This window comes from Aotus nancymaae, unplaced genomic scaffold (assembly GCF_030222135.1).
Source record: "Aotus nancymaae isolate 86718 unplaced genomic scaffold, 86718_ANA_hifiasm-v0.15.2.pri h1tg000019l, whole genome shotgun sequence".
In the NCBI taxonomy this organism is placed as follows: Eukaryota; Metazoa; Chordata; class Mammalia; order Primates; family Aotidae; genus Aotus; species Aotus nancymaae.
Window position 1 is genome coordinate 17,297,417 of NW_026988431.1, and position 23,936 is coordinate 17,321,352.

A 23,936-nucleotide genomic window follows, 5' to 3' on the forward strand; every position below is an offset into this window, starting at 1 on the left:
TTTGGAATGAGAGAAATATTCCATATCTTGATGATAATAGATGAGCCACCGCACCCAGTCTACTTAAAGTAGATTTTAAAATTTGTCCCTTTTAGTATATGAAGTAAATAGATTTTAAAATTTGTCCCTTTTAGTAAAGTCCCATATAAAGTAAAATTTGTCCCTTTTAGCTTTATGAGTTTTGAAAAACGTATCTTGATCATCATGACAAAACTCACCATAAAACTAAAAGGGAAATTTTACTTTATATGAATAACTTAAAAAGGTTAAAAATAGAGAGCAGCAGTCAAGATCAAAGGAATAATGCACGTGAAAAATTTAGTACACTACTTGCCTATATAACCACTAAATACTATTAGCGATCATTCTAAAAACAATAGGGAGAAGTTAGAAGGTATAAGAAAAAGCAGAAAGACCTCATGAACCGAGATTCCAATCTGGCTTTTTCTTTCTGGGGGATTGGGCTTGGGGAGGCGGGATGGTCTCACTTTGTCACCCAGGTTGGAGTGCAATAGCCGGATCTCGGCTCACTGCAGTCTCCGCCTCCCAGGCTCAAGCGATAGATCATTTCACCTCAGCTTCCCAAGTAGCTAGGACCACAGGTGCAGGCCATCACTAATTTGTATTTTTGGTAGAGACACAAGGTTTCGCCGTGTTGCCCAGGCTGATCTCCTACTCCTGAGCTCAAGCAACTCACCTGCGGAGGCCTCCCAAACTGCTAGGATTACAGGCATGAGCCACTGCTGTAATGGCTGTTTCATATATTAGCTAGAGGCTGAGTTCAGTACATGAGAGGGCAGTAACTTACTGTAAAAGTTAAACTGGACATGTTTGAAGGATATGTATAAACTGTAGTCATATAGGAATGTGAGATATGAGATTATTCATAAGACAGCAACAGGAAATCAAAGTACTACATAAATGCGAGTGTAGAATGAGAAGTAATTTCCTAGGTCACCTCCTCAAGATAGGACACAGTGGGTTGTGAAATGAAACTGTGAAGGGGGAGCACATCTCTTTTAAGAAGCTTTCTATTGCAGTCTACAAGTTCTAGGTCAGTTTCGAAGACCATCCAAGCGTTCTAATACGGCAGAGTTAAAACCCAAACTCTAAGGAATGCCAATGCCAGAAGGAAAGAAGGGATGAGTTGGCAGGACACCTGTCTGGACCAACAATGCGATAGGGGTCAGACAAGTTCCGCCTCCACAACTTCACAACAGCTTTTGGTGTGAGAAGTGGATTAAGTCATTTCACTGCAGCTTGTTAGCTGGCGGATGCTTCAGGAGTGTCCACCCCATGGAGCAGTGCTGACTCTACAGGGGCACCCTGCGGCAGTCAATGCCAAAATCTCACCAAGGGGTGAGTGAGGTTCTCAGAACCTGTGGTGCCGAGCCAGGTAATAAAATACTGCACGTGAGTTCTTCAAAGACCAGGAGAGGGGTTCGAACCCCAAGAAAGGCTGCAAGCTGAATCAGAAGCTCGAACCCAAAGTTCCCCTCACAGCCAGCCACACTGGCACTCACTGAATCTGCGCGCCTCGCGAGTGCCAACGATCGTCACGTGATAACTGCCACGCACCTGACGGCAGGGGCCACCGGGTGCCTCGCTTGGTTCCCAGTAAAGTAGACTGCGACCCAAACGCAACAAACCTGAGTTGGAAGGCGCAAGTTCCTCTGCCAGCGAGCTCACCCTCAGCAACCAGAATGCTGAAAGTGCTCTCCACGCCGGAAGTGCACTAATCCGCAGCACGTGGGGTTGCCAGGGCGCGCTTCACGTGACTGGGCGGGGCCTCGGGAACCTGGCAGCCAATGGTAGCCCGAGGGGGCGGTGCCTGTGACGCTCCGGGGCCTATCCCGGAAGTAGGGCTGAGGTGGGGGCGGGTAAGGGCGGGGAGGCTGGGGTGTGGAAAGTGTGGCGGCCCCGCCTCGGCTCTTGGAACTGCCGCGGCCGCCACCGCCGCCGGCGCCGCAGCTGTACGGGACCCGCGCGGGTGCGCAGGCGAAAGGCGCTCTTTGCCAGCTGAAAGGTGAGGACCTGGGGAAAAGCTGGTGGGGATGGGGCCAGAGCGAGGCAGGGCCGGGGAAGGCGCCCAGAGCCGAGCGCTGACCGAGGGAAGGAAGAAGAATGGGTGAGGGAACGGAGGCAAGCGCGGGACCCGCCGGGGCTCAGGCCCTAGTGGGGCCGGTTCGGGCCGGGCCGGGCCGGGCCGGGCCGAGCCGAGCCGAGCCGAGCCGGGGATGCCGGCAGAACAGGGGGCGCTTGTGCGGCCGCAGCGGCGGCGCTGAAGGCTGGAGGGCGCGGTGCGCGCCGGCTAGCAGAGGGCCGGGTGCTGCCGGCCAGGTTCTGTTACTCCGCATCCTTCGCGGGGACGTGCGGCCTGGGCTGGGTCCCCCGCAGTAGGGTTCGGGGCGGCGGCGGAGGGCTGGGCGGCGCGGGAAGGTCGCCGGCTTCTGCGGTGGGGCGATGGGCGCCAGAAGCTGCTGTTTCCAGAGCGGAGGAGCGCCCAGGGCGGGTGTCCCCACCCTCTGCGGGCTCCTCTGCGACTTCTTATCCCACCTCCCCAAACAATAGCTGGAAAAGTTTCTAGAGGCCAGAGTTAGAAAGTGCCCGCTAGTCTAGGGTGGGTGTTCTATACATGCAGAAATAACAGGCCCATGATGCTTGGCACATAACTTGTCCGAAATGATACGTTTCCCTGCCTACATACCCATTGTTAAAAAGCAAACACAAACTTTTTGTGTAGTTCACACGGAAAAACTACCATCTCCCCAGCCCACCATGGCGGACGAAATTGATTTCACTACTGGAGATGCTGGGGCTTCCAGCACTTACCCTATGCAGTGCTCGGCTTTGCGCAAAAACGGCTTCGTGGTGCTCAAAGGACGACCATGCAAAATAGTGGAGATGTCAACTTCCAAAACTGGAAAGCATGGTCATGCCAAGGTAAGTGCCCTTGCAGATCAGGCTGTGGCTTCGGCGTTGAGATTTTGATCATTTGTATTCCGTTACAGATCGTGAGATTGCTATACTTGAAATTTTGTAATAAGCACTATTTTTTTCCTTCCCACAATTGCTGAATGATCAGTTATTACTTTGAAAACTTAAAGGTAGCATTCCTTTCTTGGGCCATTACAATGTTTACAGTGTTTCATTAACTGGGAACTAAAACTTTCCTGAATCCTGGTGACCTAGGTCTATTCAGTTTACAGATGAGAAAACCTGTTCTAGCAATTCTAAGAAACCTACACTTTATTTTTCTTGTGTACTCTCATAATTGAATCACTGGACTGCATTGGGTCTTGGCATGTCATGATACTGTTTAGTTGCTTACTGCATCTTAATTGTATGACCATTACTTTTTTTTTAAGAAAGCAAAATTAGATGACCTTGGAAGGAGGAGAAAAAGAATTCTGTCATGATCAGCGTTGGTATTGTACTCTTGTGTGTGTAATGAGTGATAGACTTGGCAGAGATTAAACAGGTTTCCTGTTCTCCTCTGTTAGGTTCACCTTGTTGGAATTGATATTTTCACGGGCAAAAAATATGAAGATATTTGTCCTTCTACTCACAACATGGATGTTCCAAATATTAAGAGAAATGATTACCAAGTAAGCACTGATTTTCTTTAGAATGTTGCTTGTTTCTTCAAGGTGCAAATACGTTGTACTATCAACAGCAATTTGACAAAACCCAAGAGTAGTTTTGTAGGTTTTTCTAACCAAGTATTAGGCACCACCTATCTTAGAAATTGGAGAAATCATGATGTTTTAACACGTGTTCCTTTTATAGGATTATTGCCAGCTTGCTATTTTTTCACATTCTTGCATTTTTAAAAAAGTCAAATACTTATTAGTGTTCCTCAGGCCAAGTGACTGCATATTCCAACTAAGTCCAATGTTTAGTAAAAGTACTATCCTCTCTGTTGTAAAGTATTTCTAATTTAGATAGCTCTCTCCTGGATGTTTTATTTCTTTTCACTGATCAGACTTAAGACATTCAAGAAACTACTGAAATTCATGTTCCTACCAAGTTTTTCGTATTAATGAACATGAGTCAGAACTTGACATTCTTAAGTAGGGAAATAAGCTGAAACCCATAAATATAAAGGATAAAATACATGGTCACCGTGTATGGTAAAGAAAACGTAAAAACTATATAAATGGTTTAATTATATTCAGTGACCATGCTGTGACCTTTTGCTAACTTATATATGTAAAGTTCAAGTTTCAGTTATACATTTGGATAGGTCATATTTAATGATAGCATTTTATTGTTTAGAATGTTGATGGTAACCAAATAATTGACCTCATAGGATATGGAAGTTCAGATTACTCATAACTAAAGCTTTTCATGAAAGTCTTCAATTTTTGTATCAAGCATACCATATGTCAAACTCATTTTTACTCAATTTACATAGTAAAAAATACAAAGTTGACACTGAGATTTATTTTATCCAACTTAAACTGATTTTTTTTCTGTACCTTTTATTGTATTATATAGATTTTTTTAATGTTGCTATCAGCTACACCCAATGATTTTCTTTTGCTGTTTGTCCACATGCAAACATACTTTTTTGTAGTTTCAATCTAGTAACACTTATATTTTCACTTTCCTACCTGTCCTAAATGTTTTCTAGGTTGCTTTGAAGTCTTTGTAGAAATTTGAATTGTCTTCATATAACAGCAAGTGTTTTTTTGTTTTTGTTTTTGTTTTTTAATGAGATAGATCTGGGTTTGGATCTAGTTCTGCCACTTTCTAGTTGGATGATTTTGGACAAGTTATACAACCTGTCTTAGCCTGTTTTCTCATCTACAAAATAGGGATAATTTGAGGATTAAATGAGAAAATGTACCCCATATGTGGATGTGTATCAACAAGTATTGTTCTGTTTCCCCCTTTTCCTATGTATAAATTCTACTTTATCATTTATTTATTGTTGGAGCACCAAATTTGATGTGGTATGTAATAGATGCTCAAAACACATTTGTTAAATGTATATGTTGATTACTGAATGTGGTAAGGATAATACAGTAGGCTAAAGCTGAGCATAGAATTTTCTTTTGTCAAAATTGGGTTTCTCTTTTCATCTTAAAATATGAATGTGTTGAATATTCAATATTCATTGTATTCAGTAATATTCAATATAGAATGCTTTTGTCTATTGCATATTTCAGAAAGATGGTGTCAGCATTTCAGTAATTACTATTATACTGTGATAAAGTTAGTCAGACATGATTGAAGCTCAAGACTTGAAGGAATATTTTTGTTTGGGTCCTAGACTAGCATGAAATGAATGAAGTGAGGGGGTTCTTGCCTCAGGCTCAAAAATTTAAAGAAAGACAGGACTAGTAACAATGACAAGCCATATAGGAGCCCAAGGCACAAAGAAAATAATTAATTCTGATCCCATCTTTATTTAAAATTTTGGCATTTTATCATAGGAATTTTGCATTTATTCTAATTATTTAAAATACTGCATTAAAGTGCTTATCTGATCACTGTGGAGTTTTTTTGATGCCTTTTTAATTTTGCACCCAAGACAAATGTCTTACTTCACCTTTGTCGCAGCCCTCGGTATGTACTCCACACTGCAAAGTGGATAAGAGGATGATTCAGGCCAGGCAGGCCTGGTCCTCGTCTCTACTTTGGCACTTAACAGCTGTGTGACCTTGGTTGACAAGTTACTTAACCTGTTTTGCTTCCATTTCTTTCTTTATAAAGCAAAGATGGAAATAATAATGCCTCATGGGATCATTTTGAGGTTTCATTAGTTAATCCAACAATGCCTGACATAGAAAGTACTCATTATTTCTATGCTTTTTATTTTCATGTCAGCATACAAAACTTACTTCTGTTAATTTTTTTAAAAGCTAGTTCTCAGCCGAGTGCAGTGGCTCATGCCTATAATCCCAGCACTTTGGAAGGCCAAGGCTGGCAGATCACCTAATAATACAATATTAGCTGGGCGTGGTGGTGCATGCCTGTAATCCCAGCTACTCAGGAGGCTGAGGCAGGAGAATCACTTGAACCCAGGAGGCGGAGGTTGTGCCATTGTACTCCAGCCTGGGCAACAAGAACAAAACTCTGTCTCAAAAAAAAAAAAAAAAAAAAAAAAAAAGCTAGTTCTCCAGTCTGGGCAACAAACCCCATCTTTATAAAGTACAGAAAAAAAAAAATAGCCAGGCAAGGTGACGTAACACAGCTGTAGTCTCAGCAGCCCGAGAGGCTGAGATGGAAGGATCACTTGAGCCTGGGGAGGTCAAGGCTGCAGTGAACCATTATCATGCCGCTGCACTCCTGCCTGGGTGACAGAGTGGGACTCTCTCTCACACACAAAAAAAAAGTTCTATGAGACTTTCAGTTTATATTTATTGTGCTATGGTGGTCTTCACTCACCTATCCAACTGCCTTGATTAAATTCCTACTTATTTTTTGGCTGTGTGTAATCCTTTATATTTGCTGAATTCAGTATTTTGAGTGCCAGTTGGGCAGTTGGCTAAAGAGAAATATATATTCTGTTCATTAGAATAATTAAAAAGTAAACAGGAAAGAAAATGTATTAATATTTATAGTTTTAATTTTATGTGTTTTAAAATAAGTTCAGAATGAAAGAAAAATTGTCTCCTGACTTCTCTTTCAAGATTAGCTTGGATTAGAATTGCTTTTACATTACTTCTCCCAAAAGTAGTCATAGGTATCTGGGGCTCAGTGATGGTGTAAATTATAAATACATCCAGATACATCTTTGGGAATCCCCAAATTCATACAGAAATGCTTATTCAGGCTTTAGTATTCTCTAGAATCATATTTCTTTTTTTTCTTTTTTCTTTTTTTTTTTTCTGTAAAGACGGGGTTTCACCATGTTGATCAGGCTGGTCTTGAACTCCGGACCTCAGGTGATCCGCCCGCCTTGGTCTGCAAAGTGCTTGGATTACAGGCATGAGCCACCACGCCCGGCCTTACAATCATATTTCTTTAGAAAGTTCTGTGTTGATATGCACCTCACCACAAGTTAAATGCTGTTTCTGCATTTACTAAAGTTTTATCTGTCATTCGAAGACCATTCTCCAGAAAGAAAACTAATTACTACAGACACATAAAGTACATATTGTGGACCTTTGGATTATTAGTGAATTGCCCAAATTGTGACTATTAAATCCTAGTATATTCTTCAAATAAGTAGTAGATCCTTTGGATGTTGATGTGTTAATTTAATTTTAAGGCTGTTAATTCCTTGAGCTTAAAGTCTTTTTATAATTTTTACCTGTTTCATGGAATCCTTGTGTTCTCAGATGGGAGCAGTCTTTCCCTGGAAATAGAAAACCTCTAAACCAGTAGGGCCCAATATTGGAAGGACTAAAAGCAAATATTTGTTAAAGGATCATTAAGGGTTATCATGAGAAGAGCCACTAACTTTAGTTCCTAGACCTGTGTATTCTATCTAGGGAAAAATAGCACCATATTTTGAAATATATTGTAACCTGCAAAAAACAACACTCCAGGCCAACAAAGTACTATCCCGCAAGTGCCATATATGAGTCTTCACAAGGCCAATCCACAGATGGAAGCTGTTTTGAAATGATAAGGTAGATGAACCAGTGAATTATCTGGGTGTTTCACTGCCTCATTATTTTGCCTGTAAAATTAGTTTTCTAGTCAGAAGTGATGCAGTGTGAGATACTATGACAGGAATGAGGCATTCTGCAAACTTAGATGAGATTTTTGCAGAAGCACTGCAGGCAAGAAAGGCAAATCCATATGTAGAGTAAAACTATTGCAATAAGAAAAAATTGCTGCCTGTTCCATGATGGAAAGGGTACAGTGTATTCAGTCAAGTGGCCAGCTGTTCTTTTGGGAAACGTATCAAGACTTCTTGTTCTTCTGTTCTTTGTTCTTCTTGTGCCATATCAAGACTCTTCTGTTCTGTGAGGTGTTCAGTAGTGGCTGTCGTCAGATCAGTCTTGGTGAGAGAAAGCCTGTGTCATTTCTGAGCAAGGACTGGGGAAGCTATAAAAAGAAGCTGAGGCCGTGTGCGGTGGCTCATGCCTGTAATCTGAGCACTTTGGGAGGCCAAGGCAGGAGGATCACGAGGTCAAGAGATCGAGACCATCCTGGCCAACATGGTGAATCCCCATCTCTACTAAAAATACAAAAGTTAGCCTGGCAGGCACCTGTAATCCCAGCTACTCAGGAGGCTGAGGCAGGAGAATCACTTGAACCCGGGAGGCAAAGGTTGCAGTGAACCAAGATCGCCCCACTACACTACAGCATGGCAACAGAGTGAGACTCCATTTCAAAAAAAAAAAAGAAGCCGAATGGCATTCACAGAAAAAATCACCTTGTACACCAAATTTTTTAGAGCCTAGTCTCTACAGATTCCCTTTAGTGAGCATTCATATGGTCACATTCTTCAGTTATTTGGAGAGGTCTGTCAACATACGACTTCTCCAAACCTTACTGTCAGCAGTTTTCCTATTTTGTTCTTTCAATGTCCTTAACCTTCCAGCCAAATTGTTAGCTATAGCCCATAACCAGTGCAAATCCACACCTCTGGTTCTGTCTTCTTTCAGGTCCAGTACTTGAAGTTCTTCCCAAACCCGCTATCTTTCTGGCTGACCCCTGAATGCTGTCTGCATATAATGCATAACTATCTAGAAACCATTGTGAATATTTTCCTTTCTCAGTCAAATGGTCATAGGAAACTCTGCATGAAGTCATTGGTATGAGTTGAGGGAGAAGTATCAGTGTGGTAGGAGGTGTTTTCTGAGTCTGAACTACTTCTTATACAACTTGTTTGCACTTTTAGTTCCTTCTCAAGCTGATCTTATATATGCTACTTCCACTCAGTGATGGAGAGCTGCTGTGCTCTCCCAGTTGTGTGGCTTTGTGGGTCAGATAACACTCCAGGTGATGGTGGTGTTATTTACTTAGGCTGTATAATAATAGCGATCAAGCATTCAGTCTCTACCAGGGACCAGCAACTCTAAAGAAGTAGCTCAAGAGTGCTACTCTCTGGGCGAAAAGAAGGAAGAAATAAAAAAGAATACGTGTTACCTAAACAAGTCTGGTTGTTTTGAAATAGATTGAGAAACAAAATTAAATTCAGAAATTAGAACTAAGAAGGCACCTGTCGGAATAATATACCTTCTCCAGCCTTCTGTTATGTATTAGTAGTACAAATGCAGGCAAAATAGTTTCCTGATAATTCTCTCTTTTCAGTGTTCTTTCCTATTCTGACAATATCAAAGACAGAATCCGCAGCCACTAACTCTCCCCACACTCCCTTGTAGATCATGTTTTGCTTCCTTAGTTTACTGTGCCTCCCAGCACTTAGTGGTTACAGTGCTCTTTCTAGAATTCATATATACTTTAGCATTTTTTCTGTTTCACTTTTTATTATGGAAATGTTCAAAATATAGGATAACGGATCCTGTGTATCTATCACTCAGCTTCAGCAATTATCATTATGATCAATTCTCTCTCTCTCCTCTCTCTTCAATTTTTTGACAAAGATACTGGATCATTTCTTCTGTACACTTTCCCACTGTACGGATTTTGCTAATTGCATTTCTTTGTTTTTTTAACATGTTCCTCTGTCCCTTGTGTTTCCTGAGACTTGGTAGTAAGATGTACAGTCTTGATCAAGTTTAGATTTTTATTTTCTTCCTTTCTTTTCTTTAACATGACTACTCCATAATGTTCTGTGCAACCATTAGGTAAATAAGTCTGATTATTTCTCTTTTTGGGCTATTACCAGATATGTGATCATTACCTCAGTCTATTAATTGGAGGAGACAAAAATTATGATCTGTCATTCCTTCATTTGTTTTTCTTAGAATACTTCTATAAAAAGAAACTTCCCTTCATCAATTTTTGTTTACCTTAAGAGACAGTGTCTATGTGTGTAGGGGTGGGTGGGTGTATTTGACTCTTTCTTTTTAAGGTACAGTTTATAAAATAAATTGGTTCCTAGCGCCCACTGAAGATGACCAAATACATTTGTTTTTTTCATTATAAACGAGCATTTAAACATATTTGTGTTTCAACCCTTTGTTGTTATTGTCCTTATTGATTCTCACATTGTTCCATCTTGGCCAGTGGGAGCTTATTCAAGTTAGCTCTTGAGTTCCTTTGACATAGGCCTAATGTTAATTCTCTTTGATAGCTCCTTGCTTTTTAGTGCCACAGCTTACTCCAGGTTCACCTTACACACTTCCTGATCTGGACCTGGAATTATCCATTTTTCCAAGGAGCCCTAGATTCTTTTAGCAGGAAATAAAAAATACCACATTCTTTTTCTTTTCTTTTTTCTTTTTTTTTTTTTGCAATGGAGTCTTGTTCTGCCACGCAGGCTAGAGTGCAGTGGTACCATCTCAGCTCACTACAATCTCTGCTTCCTGGGTTCAAGTGATTCGCTTGCCTCAGCCTTCCAAGTAGCTAGGACTACAGGTGCCATCACACCTGGCTAATTTTTGTATTTTTAGTAGAGATGAGTAGAGATGAGGCTTTGCCATATTGGTCAGGCTGTTCTCAAACTCCTGACCTCAAATGATCTGCTGGCCTTGGCCTCCCAAAGTGCTGGGATTACAGGTGTGAGCCACTGTGACTGGCCAAAAATAGCACACTCTGATAGCATTATAATCTCATATACTGCTCAGGAGCTTGGTACACCTCCACATGCCTAACATCTCTAAAGTTTTTTGACTCTGACCTCTGCTGTCTCCCTGCTTGCTACTAATAATTACTTTCTACCAAAAAAAAAAAAAATCGTTCAAAAACATCTAAAAGTAATCAAGTCAGTAGGTTTGTTTAAAGGTAAAGGACCAGAAGGAGGTATTTAGAGTTGGCTTATAACAATCTCCTTACCATCCCCACCTTCCAACTCTATGGAGTCAGAGAGGCCTTTGAGAGAAGATGGAAACATTTACACAAAAATATGCTTGGGGATTTGACAGTGATACTGTTGGCTTTTTTTTTAAGCTTGCAAATTACAAAGGGGGAAAGTGTACCTTTGGAGTGGAAAAATCTGGCAGATAACTACCTTAGTCAGCTTATCAAAGTTGGCATCACTTGTAATGGGACGAATTGACATTTGCCTCCTGATAATGATACTCTGAGGATGATCATTTGTATAGTATTCCTTTCAAAAATGCATTACCTGAATCATGAGGAAACAGTGAGACAAACCCAAACTGAGGAATATTCTTTAAAACAGTGAACCCCCCCAGGAGTTTAAGATCAGCCTGGGCAACACAAGAAGACCCTGTATCTAAAAAATAAAAATTAAAAAAGAACAACAACAACAGGCATAGTGGTTGTGTGCTGTGGTCCCAGTGACCTGGGAGGCTAAGGTGGGTAGATCACTTGAGCCCTGGAGGTTGAGGCTGCAGTGAGTCACAATCACACCACCACACTCCTGCCTGGCTGACAGAGCAAGACCTGGTCTCAAAAAAAAACAACCCCGCCCAAAAAAAAGTCAATGCCATGAAACATAAAGGGTGGGGGAACTGTTAGAATTAAGAGACTAAACTGGCATGATAGCCAAATAAATACAAGGTATGATCATGGAGTTAGGGAAATAAGTTGCTATCAAGGACAATATTAGGACAATTTGCAAATTTAAATATGGACTATATATTGAATAATAGGTTATCAGTATTTCCTGATTTTGAAAAATTAATTGTTACCTAAGAATATATCCTTGTTCTTGAGAAAAACACACTGAAGTTTTAATTGCTAAAAAGTCATGGTTGTTGGACTGAAGAATTTATTGCTGAAGAGTCATGATCTTTAGAGCTTACTCTCAATGGTTCTGTAAAAATAAGAATGTATATGATAGATATATATATTGGATGGACATATAGAGAAAAAAGTGCACGTGATTAAATGTTAATGGATGTATCTACATAAAAGATATGGGATGTCATTGCATTATTGCAACTTTTCTATAGAACTTAAGATTTTTTAATAAATAATTCAATTTAAAAGATTTCACATTGCTATAAAGAACTACCTGAAACTGGGTAACTTATAAAGAAAAGAGTTTTTTTTTTGTTTTTGAGACAGAGTTTCACTCTTGTTGCCCACGCTGGAGTGCAGTGGCATGATCTCGGCTCACCATAATCTCTGCCTCTTGCGTTCAAGCGATTCTCCTGCCTCAGCCTCCCAAGTAGCTGGGATTACAGGCATGCACCACCATGCCCAGCTAATTTTGTATTTTTAGTACAGATGGGGTTTCACCATGTTGGTCAAGCTGCTCTCAAATTCCCAACCTCAGGTGATCCACCCACCTTGGCCTCCCAAAGTGCTGGGATTACAGGCGTGAGCCACTGCACCCAGCAAGAAAAGAGATTTAATTGACTCCCAATATCACATGGCTAGGGAGGCCTCAGGAAACTTAAAATCATGGAGGAAGGTGAAGGGGAAGCAAAGCACATTTTACATGGCAGCAGGAGCGACAGCAAGCCAGCGGGGAACTGTCAAACCCTTTTAAACCATCAGATCTCAAGAGAACTCACTCACTGTCATGAGAACAGCATGGGGGAACCTACCCCATGATCTGATCACCTCCCACCAGGTCCCTCCCTTGACAGGTGGGGATTACAATTCAAGATGAGATTTGGATGGGGACAAAGAGCTAAACCATATTATTCTGTCTCTGACCCCTTCCAAATCTCATGTTCTCACATTTTAAAACACAATCATCCCTTCTCAACAGTCTCCCAAAGTCCTAACTTATTCTAGCATTAACCCAAAAGCCCAAGTCCAAAGTCTCATCTGAAACAGGGGAAGTCTCTTCTGCCTGTGAGCCTGTAAAATCAAAAACAAGTATTTACTTCCTAGATACAATGAGGGTACAGGCATTGGATAAACGCTGTCATTTTAAATGGGAGAAATTGGCCAAAAGAAAGGAGTTACAGGTCCCATACAAGTCCAAAACCTGGCAGGGTAGCCATTCAATCTTAAAGTTCCAAAATAATCTCCTTTGACTCCATGACTTACATCCAGGGCACACTGATACAAAAGGTAGGCTCCCAAGGCCTTGGGCAACTCCAGCCCTGTGCCTCTGCAGGGTATAGCCCCTCCTTTCACTGGCTGGTGTTGAGTGCCTGTGGCTTTTCCAGGTGCACAGTGCACCATTCTGGCATCTGGAGAATGGTGGCCCCCTTCTCACAGCTCCACTAGGCAGTGTTCCAGGGGGGACTCTGTGAGGGGGCTCTAACCCCACATTTCCCATCCACACTACCCTAGCAGAGGTTCTCCATGAGGGCTCTGCCCCTGCAGCAGACTTCTGCCTGGATCTCCAGGTGTTTCATACATCCTCTGAAATCTAGGCAGAGGCTCCCAAACCTCAGCTCTTGCCTTCTGTGCACCTGCAGGCCCAACACCACGTGGAAGCCATGAAGGAATACGGCTTATACCCTCTGAAGCAACAGCCCAGGCTATACTTTGGCCCCTTTTAGCCACAGCTGGAGCTGGAGTGGCTGGGACACAGAGCACCAAGTCCCAAAACTATACAGAACAGCAGGGCCCTGGGCCTGGCGCACAAACCAATTTTCCCTCCTAGGCCTCTGGTCCTTTGTTGGGAGGGGCTGCCATTAAGATATCTGGAATGCCCTGGAGACATTTTCTCCATTGTCTTGGCTATTAATATTCGGCTCCTTGTTACTTATGCAAATTTCTGCAGCTGGCTTGAATTTCTTCCCAGAAAATGGCTTTTTCTTTTCTATTACATGGTCAGGCTGCACATTTTTCAAACTTTTATGCTCTGCTTCTCTTTTAAACATAAGCTCCAATTTCAGATCATCTCTTTGTGAATGCATATAACCTTACGCTTTCAAAAAAAAAAAGCCAGCTCACCTCTTGAATGCTTTGCTGTTTAGAAATTTCTTCTACCAGATACCCAAATCATTTCTCTCAAGTTCAGAGTTCCACAGATCTCTAGGGCAGGACAAAATGCTGCCAGTCTCTTTGCTAAAGCATGGCAAGAGTGATCTTTGCTTCAGTTCCCAATAAGTTCCTCATCTCCATCTGAGACCACCTCAGCCTGGACTTCACTGTCCATATCACTGTCAGTATTTTGGTCAAATCCATTCAACAAGTTTCTGGGAAGTTTCAAACTCTCCCTCATCTTTCTTTCTTCTGAGCCCTCTAAACTGTGCCAGTCTCTGCCCATTACCCAGTTCCAAAGTCACTTCCATATTTTCAGACATCTTTATAGCAGTGCCCCAGACTCCTGGCACCAATTTTCCATATTAGTCCATTTTCACACTGCTATAAAGAACTACCTGAGACTGGGTAATTTATAAAGAAAAGAGGGTTTGAGTCACAGTTCCACATGGCTGGGGAGGCCTCAGGAACCATGGCAGAAGGCAAAGGGGAAGCAAGGCACATCTTACATAGTGGCAGGAGATACAGCAAGTGAGGGAGGAACTGCTAAACACTTTGAAGAGAACTCGCTCATTATGATGAGAACAGCATGAGGGAGACTGCCCTCATGCTCCAGTCACCTCCTACCAGGTCCCTCCTTCGACATGTGAGGATTACAGTTCCAGATGAGATTTGGGTGGGGACACAGAGCCAGACCATGTAAAGGATTAAATAATTTGTTCTCATTAGTTTTGTTTTTCTGTAGTTTAGTTTTATTTTTAAAAACTCTAATTGTATTTAATATAGCAATTTACTTTGATAAAATGTTTAATGTTTGTAAATGCATTGTTTTACTAGATGTTTTATATGATGTTTACACATTTTACATTTGAAATGCTTTATATATTTCATTCCACAGTTTATGATTCTTAACTCTTAAAAAATAAAATCAATCCATTACATACATAATTTTCAAAATATCAGTATTATTATTTGGCTTCCGTTTTTCAGTCACTAATGACAAAGTAGGAACATTTGACTCTTGAAATAGACAAGCTCTGCTTTGGGGAATTACTACAAGAACAGAAATCAGAAAGATTTGCCTTGGAATCTTGTGGTTGTTTAAAAATTACACTTCAAGTTAGGTGCATTGGTACACACCTATAGTCCCAGCTCCTCGGAAGTCTAAAGCAGCGGCTCACTTGACCCCAGCAGTTCGAGGCCAGCCTAGGCCATATATTGAAACCCCCATCTTTAAAAAAATAATTTAAAAAAAAATTACACTTCTACCTCAACCTCCTTGTTCCCACTTCTCTACCAGCCACCTCACAAATATTTGAGGGACTAAGAGGTTAGTTAAAAGTCCTGTTGTAGCACTGTAGGATCTTAATTCTGAGATTTTTAGACTTAGAAAAACTCAAATTTCCTGTGGTAGATGGAGTTTCTGTGGAGAGCCATAGTCAGTTTTGACAGGTGGTATATGTAGAGGAGAGCAATCCTAATAATATGCCTGGTTTATATCATAGTGGTTACAGGGGTTCAAGAACCATTGTCTTTGACTCCTTTTGTAGATGTTAGCAGCTGGTATTCTCGATGATAGCCTTTTATAAAATGTGTTAGGATTCTAGGCATACTAATGGTGAACATGCTTTTATTAATAGAATGAATGCGTGGAGGCTGGTTTTTTCCTCATTCCTGTAGTAAATAAGTTCAGTGATATCAAAACCGTGCTTGTTTGCAAGTTGGGTTGAAGACTGGGTTTTTTTTTTTTCACTAATGTTATCAACATGCTAGTGGATTTTGTTGTTGTTGTTGTTGTTGTTGTTGTTGTTGTTGTTGGCAGTGAGCTGAAGACCAAAAATTTTCCACTTAATTTTGCTCATAATCAAATTAAAAAATGCATTGTTTGTAATAGCAAAAATAACTTTTATGCCCAGTAATGTGAAATTGGTTAAATCAGTTATAGTATGTTCATGCAGATAATGTGGTAGTTAAATCAACTAAGTTAGGTCTATATTTTCTGGTTAGAAAGTATTTCTAAGACATTAAGTCAAAGCGGTTCACTGTAAAATGCTTACAATATCCCAATTTCTTTTTTTTTAAAAATCAACTATATTTATTTTGTGAATATAAATGGAATACACTGTAAAGAAGCCTAAACTGTTTAATAACGCAGAGATTGGGGATGGAAAGTATTGGGAGAAGTAAACTTATACTTCCATTCTGTACGTATTTTATATTTTTTGTATTTTTAGCATTTGAAAATACCAAGAATATTAATGTATTACTGTGTACTTATACAAATTAATGTCAATTACAATTTAACTATGTAAACATTACAAAGAAGTGGATGTAATCTAATCAGCACAAATGATATAATTTCTTCTAATAGCTGATATGCATTCAAGATGGTTACCTTTCCCTGCTGACAGAAACTGGTGAAGTTCGTGAGGATCTTAAACTGCCAGAAGGTGAACTCGGCAAAGAAATAGAAGGAAAATACAATGCAGGTGAAGATGTACAGGTAAAGACTTAGAGAAAGATTATTTTTGAAAACCATTTTATAAAAGCTTTGGCCTCAACTAGTTAACACAAAATTCTACATATGGAATGTGGTTTAAAAATATTGCTAAAATGTTGAAAATGATCTTTAAGGCAGGTTTGCCATAAAACCCTTAGAGACTCATTACCAAAGAAAGTATCAAAGTTCATTTTTGCTACATAAACATTCTCAAACCCAACTTTGTTTCAAAGCTCTGCACCTGAGCTTTTTTTTTTTTTTTTTTTTTTTTTTGAGATGGAGTCTCCCTCCATCACCTAGGCTGGAATGCAGTGGCATGATCTCAGTTCACTGTAACCTTTGCTTCCTGGGTTCGAGTGATTCTCTCCTCAGCCTCCTGAATAGCTGGGATTACAGCCATGTGCCACCACATTCGGCTAATTTTTTAATTTTTAGTAGAGACTGAGTTTCAACATGTTGGCCAAGCTGGTCTTGGCCAAGCTGGTCTCACCTCCTGACCTCAGGTGATCTGCCCACCTTGGCCTCCCAAAAGTGCTGGGATTATAGGCGTGAGCCAAGGCGCCCAGCCCTGAGCTATTCTTAAGGGTAAGAAATTATACTACTGGATTGTCAAAGAGTGAAGGAGATTTACTCTGTGTTTTGTTACAACTTTCAGAAATGTAACATGTAGTAAGTATTGAAACATTTATAGTTCTTATTCTTTGTTCCTTGGAAGTTGTCTTACCACTATTTAAGAAATTCTGCTTTAGAAAACTGTAAAGAAAGTAGCTTGTTTTGGAGTACTCCTTTCAAAAGTCTGTATGTACAAAATATACACAAATATACAATATATGATGAACTAGTTAAATCTTTTATATGTATTGTCTTCTGAATAACTTTTTGCCTGCCTTTTTGCTTCTAGGTGTCTGTCATGTGTGCAATGAGTGAAGAATATGCTGTAGCCATAAAACCCTGCAAATAAATGGGAACATCAAGCATGAACACTGTTTAGGTCTGAATCAACTGCAGATCTAAAGTTGGGTTCTAAGTTGTCACCAAAGCTATAGCCTTCATAAGCAACCTCATTTCTTTTTTTAATTGTTTTCAGATTGTGGTGGGTTAGTTTTACAGGCAATTGATAATTAAAAAAAATTTTTTTTGAATTTTGTAGGTATGTTTCCTATAATATTCCTGTGATTTTCAGTATGTCAGTCCAAGAAACAAACAAGATAGCTTCAGCAGATGTGATTTGTCTGAGCAAATTATTCCTGTGTTTTAGTTAAATGATAAACCAGGGTTTTAAATAAAACAATGTAGCATAAAGTGGTATTGAAATACCACATGTAAGTTAAACTGCTCTGCATTAATTACAGATTTAATATAAAATGAACTGATTATATATTGGCATTGTTACAGTTTCAGCCTGTGTAGGGCAAACACAAATCCTTACACAAAAATCATGTTATCAAAAAATGTCAGTTATTTTGGTGGCCACATGCAATCACGTGATTACTTTGGTTATACTATTTACCAAATTATTGGCAGACTTGATGTAACCATATATGGTGGTTTTAGTCCCTTCTTACGGTTGGCAGAAGGGCACTGAACTGTTGGGTGAAAGTTAGCAACTCATATTAAAGGAAGACACAAAAGTGGCAAAGAGGGTTGATTAAAGCTATACGTTTTTATGTGAGGACTTTGTAAGTTAGTATAAAAATGAAAAGTTGCTTTTCAGTTGTTTTTGCTTTTAACTTTGCCCCCAACATTTAAAGGAGTGATCTGCTTTACAGGATACTACGCAATGCATTTTTTTTTCCAACCATGTTGAATAAATATTACTATTTATCAGTAAATACTACCAACTTTTTTTTTTTTTTTTTTTTGAGACCGAGTCTCAACTCTATCAGCCAGGCTGGAGTACAATCTCAGCTTACAGCAGCCTCTGCACCACAGGTTCAAGTGATTCTCCTGCCTCAGCCTCCCAAGTAGCTGGAACTACATGTGCACACCACCACGCCCAGCTAATTTTTTTGTGTATTTTTAGTAGAGACGGGGTTTCACCATGTTGTCTAGGCTGGTCTTGAACTCCTGACCTCAGGTGATCTACCTGCCTTGGCCTCCCAAAGTACCAGCACTTTACAGGCATGAGCCACCACACCGGGCCCCTTTCCAAGCATTTTTAAGTATAGATTTTTTGACATTAAGGTATTTATTAAACAAAAACTGAGAATTATTTAAATTGATTTGGAATTTTGGAAGTTTTGTTAATTTTATGTACTTTTTTTCTAAAGTGAATTGAAAGTGAATCATGGAAGCAATATTACTGTATATGAATATTATTATTTAACTTATTTTAAGTGTATGTTTTTTTTCTGATTGTTACATGACTTAATTCAGTTGCTGGTGTGAAATATAACTAACAATTCTATAAACTGAACTATTTTAAAAGGTATTTTAAAAGGTGACATCACTGCATTTCTATTTAATCTTTTGAGTCCTATGTATATTACTTCCAGAATTTTAGACATTGTTACAGGGTTTGACTCAATAACAATCATCATATTGGAGCAAAACAGAACAAAATCACTATCTCAGAAATACCTTAATTCTCTAAGACTGGCTCTTAGACCTCTCCCATCATGCCTTGACCTCTAAAAAGCCCTTTGTTCCTATCTTCTAAAGGAAAATATATCATATAGGATCATGTAACTGACCTAACCAGTGACTGGAAATAGCATTAGTAACAGAAGATCCCAAGTTTTAGTTGCTGAATTTGTACACACTTTTAAATCTTGTCTTAGCCTCAGCAAACCCATTTGGAGAAGAAGCAAGATACTTTAAGAGAAATGCAAAAAGGAAATTTCTAAAGCACAAAAGAGTGAGGTTGTAGTTAATCGTTTTTAGTGTATCATTTTAGCTTTTGCCCATCTAAAGCACAATTAAAAATTAGGCTACATTCTTTCCAGTATTCTATTTAAGTACCTACTACACACTGCTCTAGTTTATCAGTACTCTGTAATGTGTATCTTACTTGCTACTGGTTAGCACTGTTACTCATAGGAATTCCTGAAAATTATTAACCTGTGCTGCTTGCAGGTCATTCTTGTAGCCCCTCTTAACCATGCTGGTGTTATGATTTAGTATTAACTCTTGATTTGCATGCCCCTGTTCTTCCTAACTTGCCAAACTTCACATAAATATATTTTCAATTGTGATGTAAGGATGTACAAATAATTATAATAATGCATCTCTATCTTCATACTTTGAATGGCAAAAACTATTTATGCATAAATATCTTCATTTTAAGTAATATATGCAGTGTAAATACTCTTGATACATAAGTATAGATTTTAAAGATATGGGACTTTATTTTCACATAAGTCAATAGATGTTTCTCTAGAACAAAATATTTCATTTAGTAAAGCTTTATAAATTATATTAAAAGGAAGCAGGGAACATGTATTTTTTAACATAGAACAGAAGTCACTTCATTCTTTTTAGACATCAGAAATGTTAAAGTTGATTCCCAGTATTTGTTGTACTTTTTGTAGCAAATGTTAAATATCACAAGTTAACATGTATAGAATGTGGACTGTCATGTTGATAGATTGTACAGTGATAAGCCATTTTTATCTGTATACATTTCACCAGTGTATATTAATAGGTTGAATATTTGCTTCTTTTTAGAACGTTTTATTTATACTGTGAAGATTTCGTTATACCTTATTTACTACAACATAGATCGTATCATTGCTACTTTGACTTAGCATTTGCATCATAAACATAATTATGATTCTTTCATGCTCCCTTCCAAGGGCTGTCAGTCAATTGAAGAATTTGTTGCTAACCAAGCTCTTGACTCTTTCCCTTAATGAGACAAATCTCTGTACCAGTGCTTTATGTTAATTACCAAAACTCTCCTGCAGTTAGAGCATAATAGGAGACACCAATAAAATGATTAGGCTGTAAAATCGGAGACACAACTTTTTATTACAACACAATTTGCGTGTGCACATGTGCACACATAGCTTTATATGTTAGTTCTTTTTTCCAAAGTCCCAGCTCTTAAAAGTACTGGAGTCTGGTAGTGCCTCAACTGTTGGCAACTTTTTTTTTAATTTACAACTTTTACAGAACTTGTTTTTGTACTTTAAGGTTTCTCAATTCTATTATTTCTAGTTGAGCTGTAATTTGAATGCATTGTTCTCAGGACTGTTTGTGCTAAGAGTTGAAATTACATTATTTTAAAGCTAATTGCCTGAAAATATATTGTAAAATTTTCCCAAATTGTAATACCATGATACATGCATATAAAAAAATCCTTAATGTCAGCACACTTAAACTACGTGCTAAATAGTCAAAAAAAAAAAAAAAGGAAACAGTAGCATCCAGACCAGAATCTTGCCATATTTTTTTCATTTCAGAATATTTTTTCATTTTAGAATAGAATTTGGCAGTCCCATCTTAGAATCCTATCCTTAGGATGTATCTGAAAGCATTCTTTTGGCATGGACCCCAAAGAGAGTTTTGGAGCTAGCCATTAATGTAGAAGTTCACCAAACATATTTAGGGATAATAGATAATAATGCTCTTTTGGGTACATTGAAATGTTTACATATTGAATTCTATAATATGAACTAGGAACACATTTACTATGGAAAATATGGCTCTTAAGCAGTGTAAGAGTGAAAATATAAGCATATTTCCATGAACAGTATATCATACTGATCAGCAGTTCTCATTTTAATGTCATTTTGCTATAATACTTCATAATTTTCAAGGCTTTTTTCTGCTAGCATTCAGACAAGGCAACAAACATTTAAGAAAAATTTATGGTGGAAAACCTTAAAAATTGAGACAATTCAATCTATTAAATTTTTTTTCTCTGAATTGGGTATATGGCATCAGTACTTGATTTTAGCAGGGAACATATGGATTTAGCTTATGAAACACAGATGTTCTATGGAAACATGTCTTGAAGCCAATATGTAATTTAATGTTTTTCCATTAAACAAACATCTGAACACCAACTTAGCTACCAAGTGAGGTCAAGTGCCTGAAAAGTGCTGTATACATCTAATAAGCATGTTTTCTTTCTGTAAAAGATGCATCTTACAGTAATGCATACCAGGCTTTCAGCTGCTAGAAACATACTTGTTGGCAAACTTTGCCATCTACCACTATTCCCCGCCTTAGAACAGGTAGAAACCTATTTTACAAATAAAAGGGACAGGTTATTCTATTTATATGAAGTCCCTAAAACTATTTCTTGGTATTGGTAGACTTAAGTTTATCTTAGTTCAACATTGCACTTTTTAAAGAACTCTGGACTATTTTCAGCAATGACTGAACAGCTTGTCACAAGTCACAGTTTTGATCTTTTCTGAGGAGTTATTTATTGCGTTTAATATCTACTATAAATAAGCACTCTTGTGCTTATTACAAAGCATAATGCAAATTACTAGTTCTATACTAGTATAATGAAAATGACTAGTTGTATACTATTATGTACTTTCATCCTCTTCCCCAAAAAGAAAACAGTTGGAATGGCATTGTCTAAATCCAGTGGCACTTTTTTAGTAATACATTTTCTTTCTTAGATATAGGAGAACTATTGCTTTTACCTGCAGAGACTCAAATGTTTTCACTAAAACTTTAAAATTGTAAGATATGTAGTATTACTGATTGTGCATTTTACATTTCAAAAATAGTTAAAATTCAAATGCAAAGTCTTTGACTTAAAAACCCTTTAAAATGCAGATAATACCTTAACAATTATAACCTTTTGTTATATTATTAAAATATATTTGTCTGTTAACTTCATCAGTTGTATTCAATAAAAGTTAACTTAACAGCTTGCACTATTCTTGTATATATACATCTTTAAAACAATTTCATACCCGAAAATTGTATGACTTAAGTATACATCACTTTAAAAGAAAATTAACTTGTTTTTATTGAGTACTTTATATTCTAAGTCCTTATGTAGTGCCCTAGCATTATGGCTAGGACTGTTTAATTTCTAAATTTTAGTTTGAGGTTTAGGTCAATATTTAATTTTTTTTTTTTTTTTGAGACGGAGTTTCGCTGTTGTTACCCAGGCTGGAGTGCAATGGCGTGATCTTGGCTCACCGCAACCTCTGCCTCCTGGGTTCAGGCAATTCTCCTGCCTCAGCCTCCCGAGTAGCTGGGATTACAGGCACGCGCCACCATGCCCAGCAAATTTTTTGTATTTTTAGTAGAGACGGGTTTTCACCATGTTGACCAGGATGGTCTCGATCTCTTGACCTTGTGATCCACCCGCCTCGGCCTCCCAAAGTGCTGGGATTACAGGCCTGAGCCACTGCGCCCGGCCTAATTTTTTTAACTATATAGAATAGTCACTTGGTTCAAAATTCAGCAGGTACAAAAGAATAAAGACATTGTTCCCTCTTCACTCCCTTCCTATGCATCCTTCCAGAGATATTTAATGTAAGAGAGGGTAATGCTACTTCCCTCACTCCTGATCTCCCAGGGTCAGAGGCGTTTCCTTCCTACAAGCTGGGGTTGTTGCTCCCTTTCCACATGAGTGGTGCAATAATTCCCTGAAGCAAACTCTTCACCCTTTTTCCAATCCTCACCATGTCTAATCCACACCAACTGGACATGTTCATTTCTAGGTGGCTCGGTGTTTCTTCCTTAAACTCTGTACCATCCTAGAACATCCCTCTCACTCCCTGACATGTGAGCTATGCCAGGGATACCATGGCAGTTGTCACCTTGTATCTATGATCATCATAACTATCCATAATCTACCAGATCCACAATGCAAAGTTGGTCAGTAAAAGAAGCACCAGTTAGAGTCTTCTAGCCTCTATCCCCACTCCTTTTTGCCACTTGCAAATTCAGTAGCCCAGTTACCCAGAGGAAGGTATAGAGGGAGGAAACAGAAGACTGAAAAGGGCTAAGTACAAGTTTCATGTCTCTTACAGTTTGCATCTTATCCTTCCCCCACCCCCATCATTAAATCATAAAACATTCTATCCAGATAGAATGCCCTTCTGTGGAACTGCATATTTGGAAACCATACTGCCTATCTAAATTATTCACTCCACTGGGAACTTACAGTATCTGTTTCCCACAACGCTTGCCGTCATATCAGTTACAACCACTGGATGTGTATTGGTTCAAAAGGACCTACCTACAAGGTTATATCAATCCTTTGTCCAGTTTGAGATTTTTTTATGAATACAGTTAAAATAATTTCTGGCTACACCCAGGGACACTTCCCAGAACCACAATGACTTGTAGTCTGGTGCCCAAGAAATCCAAAAAGGCCCGCCAATCCTGTTTGCCACCAGGCCCCCAACAGACAGATTCTAAGGGAGAAGAGAGGTTCATCGACTAACACTCATAGTGTGTCTACATTTTTCTTCATAATTATGTAAGTTTCACTTAATGTGGGTGTCACTGTAGCTCATTTTAATTGCTATACAATCAATGAGGTAAATATTTTGGATATATATCAAATATTACCATCCTGATGTTAGATATTTTCTTTCCAAGACAAATAGAACTTTCACACAAA

The 23,936-nt window shown here is 39.0% G+C and overlaps 1 protein-coding gene across 1 annotated transcript; it reads left to right on the top strand.

Annotated features, from left to right (window-relative positions):
• The first annotated feature begins 1,934 nt into the window (after window positions 1–1,934).
• Window positions 1,935–22,230, top strand: EIF5A2 (eukaryotic translation initiation factor 5A2). The gene is made up of 5 exons (XM_012466708.3): window positions 1,935–2,026; window positions 2,744–2,943; window positions 3,504–3,608; window positions 16,262–16,393; window positions 17,292–22,230. The coding sequence occupies exons 2-5, from the start codon at window positions 2,779–2,781 to the stop codon at window positions 17,349–17,351; spliced, it is 462 nt and encodes a 153-aa protein (XP_012322131.1). The 5' UTR covers window positions 1,935–2,026; window positions 2,744–2,778; the 3' UTR covers window positions 17,352–22,230.
• The last annotated feature ends 1,706 nt before the right edge of the window (window positions 22,231–23,936 follow it).

Bases quoted from the DNA above. Each gene is read 5' to 3' on its own strand.
- EIF5A2 (XM_012466708.3), top strand. From the start codon at position 2,779: ATGGCGGACGAAATTGATTTCACTACTGGAGATGCTGGGGCTTCCAGC. The intron at 3,609-16,261 runs GTAAGCACTGAT...TTCTTCTAATAG, and splicing joins TTAAGAGAAATGATTACCAA to CTGATATGCATTCAAGATGG. The intron at 16,394-17,291 runs GTAAAGACTTAG...TTTTGCTTCTAG, and splicing joins ATGCAGGTGAAGATGTACAG to GTGTCTGTCATGTGTGCAAT.